Below are 7,929 nucleotides of genomic sequence, written 5' to 3'. Positions count from 1 at the left end.
GAAGCCGCGCGACCTACCGCCCCCTTAGCCAGCAGCGAGCCTCCCGCGCTCCGCCCCTAGGCCGCGTGTCGCTGCGCGAGCCTGGGTAGCCCCGCTATTTCTTTGGCGTCAGCCCCTGATTGGTCTCCGGGCTGACCAATAGCCCAACAGCGAGGGCACAACACGGCCAGTAAGAGTAAGGTAGAGGCTGTGTGGGCGGGGCGAGGGCGGGGCGAGGGTGCGCACGCTGAGGCCGAGCCGTCTGGGGTGGCGGCCGCTCTGCGAGCCCCTCACCGCCCCGTCCTCCTCATGGCGGGCTGGTCGCTGCCTGCGCTCCTCCTCTTGGCCCTTCTGTGTGCTCAGCCGTGCCCCTGCGGCGGGGCTTCAGCCTCCTCCCAGGCCGTGACGGCCCGGCTGGCGGCGAAGTGGCCGGCGACCCCGCTGCTGCTGGAGGCGAGGTGCGTGCGGCCGCCGCCTCCTCCTCCTCCTCCTCCTCCTCCTGCTGCCTTCGTGGGGCCGGGGGAGGGGGGCAGCGGCGCTACCTCCCCGGCTGTCTCGCGGGCGGGGGCGCCTCGCTGGGGGAGGGCGGGGGGGGGGGGGGGGGCGTGCGGCTGTCTTCTCTGTGCTGCGCGGGCCGAGGGGAAGGGTGGGCTGTCGGAACGGGCCGGCTGCGATTCTGTCCTCTGTACCTCTGCAGAGGGTGTGTTGAAGCACTCCTTTGGCATGAGGCTTAACTGTGTTCTCCCGTTGTAAGATGTTACGGGTAGTGCTGGCAGGCTTTCCCGCGTTTTAAGTGTGCTCTTTAAATCGATTTGTATTTAACGTACTCAGACGTTTTGCAGGTTAGGTTGAGGAGATGCAATGGGCCAGTCTGCACAATCCCTAATTTCCCCTGAGCAAGAGTATCTCTTCATCTCTAATTATGTGTGAAGGTATTAGTGAAGTTGTAGTAGTAGAATCACAGAATCATTAGGTTGGAAAAGACCTTTAAGATCATCAAGTCGAACTGTCAACTCAACACCACCTGTGCCCCCTAAACCATGTCCCAAAGTGCCACATCTACACGTTTTTTGAACACCTCCAGGGATAGTGACTCCACCACTTCCCTGGGCAGCCTGTTCCAATGTTTGGCAACCCTTTTGGCCAAGAAATTTTTCCTAATGTCCAATCTAAACCTTCCGTGTCCTAACAAGTGTACAGAATTAACTATTTATTTTTTTAATATACTAAGGAGTTTATTATTAATAAAGATTTAATTGGTATTTAGTTAAACTTTTTTTAAAAGTATTTTTTAAAAGGTACTGTTAACTTGTAATTGAAGTTTCAAAATAGAAAGTGAAAATATTTTCTAGTATTACATGTTTGTGGCTCCCATGTCAGCTTGGTTTACAGTAGTTTTGTTTTGTTTTTAAACTTACTTGCTGCTTGGAGAACTCCCACCAAAGGGAGAATTGCAAGCTTCTGTAATCAAAGGAGTGGCAAACTTCCAAAATAAAGATTAGAAAACAATACACTCATGCTAGCAAGTAGATCTTTGTGGCAGACGTAATGGGGGGGGAGGGGAACAACAACTGATGTTCCCTTAAGAAACAACAGAAAACTAAAAAGTGCTACCAGTAAATGGAAGAAAGGTATTTGGAATAAAGCAAACCTTATTTTTTATGCTTTGTAAAGATTAATCCGTCTTTGAAAGTGTTCCAGAGATTGGAGACCTTCCCTCCATAACAAAGTAGACATTGTAATCAGAAGAAAGCCTGTAATTTAATTAAAAACTATAACCTGATAGAGTGTGTGATCTTATTTGTAAGTTTAGCCACTAGTAAATAAAGTTTGTGTGCTGAGTTGATTTTATTTATAACTGTATATTGGAATACCTGTGGGAAAATAAAGTGAAAAATTCTGTTTATTTCTATATCGTAGAATAGTCTGCTTGCTTTACAGCTCTGATCATTGAGTTCAGATTGGTAGTATTTTGTTCAAAATTTCTTTTAACCAAAACACACCACTGTTCAGTGTTTTATGCTACAGACATGTTAGATGGTCATTGAATACATAATGCTTCTTTGTTGCTGGGTATTTGTTATTTTAAACAGCTGAAGATTTTCACTGTGGTACATCCTTGGACAAAGTCAACCTATGAACAATTCTTTTTTATTTTTGAACAGTGAATTTATTGCAGAAGATGGTAATGAGAAGTTTTGGCAGTTCTTGGAAACTGTACGAGAATTAACAGTGTATAAGCAAGGAGGTAAGTTAAAGAGTATGCTAGTTTTAATATCTTATCTTGCACTGTATTTAACTTTTAAACATCAAGCTAACACACTAACTAGTCCCAGTCAGGTAAAGCCTACCTTTTCCACTATTGCTTACAAGGTAGTTTCCTTTTAGAAAGTTATAGCATATTTTCCCCTGAGAGCTCTACCTGTAGAGGAGTTCTAAAAGCAAGGAAGACAAGATGGATTGAACTGCTGTTACAATATGGAACAGAAGTGTATAGATTAAAGATATCCACCTTCTTATGTGATTCAGCAAGAGCTTATAGGATATTCAGACTTCATGTTTTGTGTAAGATGGATGTTTGTAGGGGAGAGAATCCCACAAGTACCTAAAATGAGACTGCTAGCTAAAGGAAAAAATGAGAAGAATGACCAAAAGAGGTTTAATACTTGTAGATGGCATAGAGACTGTTTCCTAGCAGCAATACTGGTGTTTTAGAATAAATGTTTGTCACTGTCAAAATAGGATTAAAAAACCCTTGCATGATTAGACAGAATAATATTAAGTTGTTAGAAGTTTGGAGAGAAGAACAAAGCATAAAATGTGGTAAACGAAGCATAAAAGTGAGCCGTCCCAGAAGACACCTTGGAGAGAAGTTTACTAGAAGTGACCCCGGTAATAAAAAATTTGGAAACCTACCAGGCTTTACAGCAGGTTGGTCAGTATTGGACCTGCTTGGTAGGTCAACAGATGAACAAGGTGAAAAAAGCTTCAAAACAAGGTAAGGCTTTTTCCTTTTGCTCTTTTCTTCAGAATAGCACATTTCTTTAGGCATGTGTGAGGACCTAATACCACTAGAAGAGACTTCAGGTAAATTGAATGTTACATTAATAGACAAAAGCTAACATTGTAGAAAGATCATGCAGGAAATGGCAGATGACAGAAATGAATCCTTGTTATCTGAAAAATGCTGTATATGGGAAGGAGAGCTTAAACATCATGGTTCAACAATTGTGACTGACTGAATACAAATCAAAAAGAGATTGTGGTGTCCGCGTGTGGATAGGTCCGTGAGAATGTTGTCTGAGTGCTCAACAATGCCCAAAACAGGCAACAGACTTAAAAAATTACTGGGAAAGGAACAAGGACCTGCATGGTAAATGACATTTTGATGATTATGATTCCATGATGCACTTTTGTGTTGAGTAAAGCATGATGTTCTGCTTTACTGTCTCCTTGTCTTTTTCTCTTAATTTCTTTAGAAAGGATATAGCAGAAGCAGAGGATGTACAAAGAACTTTGTGATTATAGTTGTGGGATATCCACTGGAGAGGTAAAAAAACCCCAAAATCAAACGACCAAAATTACTGTGAGCTGATGAAAACTGGGGACGGTCTGAAGTCAGAAGTATGAAGAAAACCAGAGAGAATCACTGAGAACAGTGCACCTGCATGGTGAATGCTGCTCAGAACCATTCTGTGTAAGGGCACGAGGACATGGAAAATGGAAGTAGGTGCAGAATTAGACCTGTGGTCAGCTGTTAGTAGCTTTTGTTGAGGCAAGTACTGGTGACTACTGCTGTTTAAGGTCTGTCAGTGCACAGGACAGTGGCATAGGTTACACCCTCCACAAGGTTGTGAACGACACAAAACTGGGAAGAGAAGTTGAGAAGCTAGAGGGTACAACTGGCATTAGAGGGGCCTTAGCAGGCTGGAGTGACAGGCCAACAGAAACATTGGGAAGTTCGGCAAAGGTGCTTTACAGACTTGTGCAGGTGGGCTGGAATAATCTCAGCAACACTGTAACGTGGGCACTCACTGACTGGGAAGTTTTTTTTGAGAAACGGACTTGGGGATTCTTGTCAACAGTGAGTTGCATTAAATTCTCAAGCCTGAGAAGACCAGCTACATGCTGTGCTGAATCAGCAAGACTGTAGCCAGCAGGTCAAGAAGAGTGATTGTTCCACTGTATGTGGCACTTCTGTAAGACTGCCTCTGGAGTACTGGGCCCAGGTTGGGGGTCCCTATTAAAAGAAAGACAAAACACACTGGAGCATATCTAGGAGAGAATCACCACAATGGTTAGGGAACTGGAGCAGACTTCTGAGGAAAGGCTGAGATAACTGGGTGTTATTCAACCTGAGGAAGAGAAGTAAGGAGAGACCTTGCATCTTCAGCTTCCTGATAGAAAGGTATAGAGAAGATGGAACCAGTCTGTCCCTGAAGGTACACAGTAATATGAAAAAAAGCAATGGGCGCAAGTTGAAGTGTGGAGATTTTGGTTAGATACTAGGGAAAATGTTTCTGCCATGGGGTTGGGTAAACATTGCAACAGGCTGCCCCAGGAGGGCGTGGAATCTGTTCTTGGAGATCCATAAACTCTGCTGCACGAGGCCCTGAGCAGCCTAATCTAGTGTTAAAATTGGATCTCCTCTAAGTAAAGGTTTGGATGAGGTGACCTCCAGAAGTCACTTTTGGCTTGAATTATTCCTTTTTTATTATGAGGGTTTAGATGCAGCTGGTATTACCTTGAGACAAGACTGATGCATTAGATGATGTGTCAGGGGTTTTTATCAGCCATCTCTTATCTGCTTGCTTGGACCAACTTTCCAAGGAATTTGAAACTTTAGTGACATTTATTATTAGTGACACAGATGTGTTGGAATTAACTGCTAGCTACATACTTTACTTACTTCACCTGAATAATCTCTGTGTGATTGAGAATGCATAAATTACCAGTAGGATGATCTGCGTGGCCTATCTTGTCAATGAAGTATTAGATGCTCATAGTGGGCAACCTTGAGAATGTACTAGAATATTACTTTAATTAAGCATATTAAGCAATTGATGTGTATATTTATCATTATGGCCAACAAAGTCCTATGTTTATAATGCAGGAAAATTTCAAGTTCTGGCACAAAGTGGTTTTCCTAAAAGTCGATTCATAGTTGGGGTAGTATACAAGCAAACCAGTGCTCTTTTTGAACAGGATGAGAAGGGAAGATTCAGTTTTAGAGGAAAAGAAAGTGGTTATTTAATGACAAAAACACATCAATATTGATTCTTCCAACTTAATCGTGTCTTACTGAAGTCAGCATACTAAGTATGAAATAGAAATACTATGAACATCGTATGTATCCAGCAATAGTCAAGCCCCTTTCAGTAGAGAAGCCTGCATTAGGCGGCTACAATGAAACAGTCAGCTAGAGTGAAGATTACTGGTACTGAAATACTGGAGTGGCACAGTTACTGAGAGGTGTATGACAGTGTGCCTCTGAGAAGAAGTTGGTTCTCTGGATGGTGTGGAATGAGCTCTGTCTTAGCTGTTGTGTGTTAAGGCACATTGATGTAGGAGGATGTTGGTGATGCATTAAGGCTGAAGTGACAATAACTACTTAAGCATATTAAAGGATCTGGCTTCCAAAGGATGGTTGGGGTGACTGACTTTTCAGTTGTGCTCTGGATGGTACCAAGAGTAGATAGGATGAATAACTGGGAAATAAAAGCATTGGTTTTAAATAGAAATATTTTCATAGAAGCTAAAGAATTACTAGATTTGAAGATGAAAATCTGGGCTTATAAGAAAATTGAATGGTAAATTTGTATCCCTATTTCAGAACAGTCATGATATATTAAGGCTAAAAGGCAACTTAAAAAATCAAATACGGTGGCTTTTTTTTTTCCTTTAAATCATCTCTTGGATGATTTCCAATCTGCTGCTTACCAGTTCTCAACACTTGGTATTTTAAATTTAGAATAATCAAGTCAACATCTGTTGTTAAGTTGCTCATTTAAAATATTCGTCCTTAGCAAATTAAGTCTAGTAATGGTCTGTTTAGCTATGATACATGTAGCAATTTCATGGATTTGGTAGGAACAATGTATGTGCAATTTGGTAAAGTGTTTAGTCTGATGATGTATTTGGTTGTTTTAACGTTTTTGTTAATACAAACTCAAATCAACTTGAGATCAATCATTGAGATTATACACTATGAAAAAGATCAAAAAGTTAATGATGGGATACACTATATTAAATTAGAGTGAGGTCTTTGGATAGCACAGACAACATTGTATATGTCTACTTAATATTCCACATACTTGCCGCCAGGCTTGTGGAAGATTTGAAAATGCAGATGATACTCTTTTGGGCTGCATGTATGTTACAAAGAAATCAAAGCTGCAAAATTTTCATATTAAACCCAGCACAGTTACAAAACACAAGATTGCGTTTTAAACTTGATGCTGCTTTTGTATCTCAAAAGGTTGATTTAGCAACACAGAGTGAAGGTAAGTAGCCAGTTCCCTGCCAGCTAATTATAACATGAGTGTTTACTGTCTTCCCAAGTGGTTCAGTTTATGTATTGAATTTTCAGCAGTCTCCTAAGTATATGTTTAAAAAAAAACCCCACCACACAAACATATTAATAGGGAAACTATTTTATCTGGGAAAAAAACCAAAACAGTATATTACATATAACCAACCATTATACAAAATATTTGTTATAATCTAGAAGACTACACGTTATTGACAGCTACATTAGCAAGTATTTTTTAGGTACGTATCAGCCTTAAAGATTCAAGAGGAATCAGTTTCACAAGCATGGCACTTCTATAATAATCGTGCAATAAAATATTCCTTCTCTACTGGCATCTTGCTTGAATGTCACAGGGATTTGACTGGCCAGTGATTCCTTGAACTGCTGTTACCTGGGATCTCTTAATTCCCTAGCTGATCTGTAGATGCAGATATACACATCTATGCAGTTGGAACAATCCCCATACTCCCATCCCTCAAAATAATGATCTCAGCACCCTGTGCTCTTCTGACTAATTATGTTCCTTATGTTTACGCTCCCTACCTTCTGTGCCTCAGTACTTTGAGTTCTGTGGGCCACCGGCGTATATTCAGATTAATTTTGTGCTGCATGTGTGTTGGATCTGAGGAGCTGTGATACAGACCTTTACTTTCCTTTTGTGACTCTCCTGGTCATCTCCCTTTAATTATTTTTAATCTACCCGTGATGTGAGATACTGCTGTAGATGGTGGAAAGTAAATGTTGATTTTTAAATATGAGTCTGCTCAGCTAGCTGTTCAATTCTTGTAGTCAATCTAATCAATTTGGCTACAGGGGCTGAGAGAGCTCTATTCACCTGACAAATTTAGACATCTTTAGAGCTAAATAGCTTTTCCGGTTTTGTTGGCTGCTAGGCTTTCTCTCTCAGCTAGAATGGAAGTTTACAGATATGTAGCTCATACACATGTGTCCAGATGTCTGAAATCTGGAGCTGTATCCTATTAATGTTGTCTCATTTACTTATTTTTTTAATCAACTTTGTTAATGAATTTAGTGGTAATATCCTATCATGCAGCATTTTATGAGCAGAAACATCTGTTTCTCCATGGTTTCCTGTAAAATCCTAAGAAATTTAATATGACTTCTACAGTTTGCATAGGCTGCAATGTTAAAATGTGCCTAGAGGGCCAGTAGTTATCAATTTCAATATGGGAAAATAATTTGCAAAACTGAAACTATCTTTCTCTATATAATGAACTTTAAAAAATGTTTTTGTATTAGGTGGATCATATAGCATTTGATGTGGATTAATTTATCTTGCTGAAGTTTGAAGTACAGTTGTGCTCTGAATGAAGCCAGCAGTGTTAATATGAGTTGAAGTAGTAGGAGTGGATGCATGATTTGATAAATGTAACCTTGTCAATATGTTATACAATCAT

At 40.7% G+C, this 7,929-nt stretch overlaps 1 protein-coding gene across 1 annotated transcript in view; it reads left to right on the top strand.

The window, feature by feature from the left end:
- The first annotated feature begins 282 nt into the window (after positions 1-282).
- Positions 283-7,929, top strand: part of UGGT2 (UDP-glucose glycoprotein glucosyltransferase 2) — a 103,191-nt gene continuing 95,544 nt past the window's right edge. Inside the window, exons 1-2 of the mRNA XM_086482031.1 lie at positions 283-437; positions 2,145-2,227. Coding sequence (XP_086338157.1) covers positions 289-437; positions 2,145-2,227 — 232 coding nt within the window. The 5' untranslated portion in view covers positions 283-288. The remainder of the gene's footprint in view (positions 438-2,144; positions 2,228-7,929) is intronic.

The sequence above is a fragment of the Leptosomus discolor genome, chromosome 1, assembly GCF_034619465.1.
Source record: "Leptosomus discolor isolate bLepDis1 chromosome 1, bLepDis1.hap2, whole genome shotgun sequence".
NCBI classification, from domain to species: Eukaryota; Metazoa; Chordata; class Aves; order Leptosomiformes; family Leptosomidae; genus Leptosomus; species Leptosomus discolor.
The sequence above is the reverse complement of the archived record's forward strand: the minus strand, read 5'-3'. Positions and strand labels throughout refer to the sequence as shown.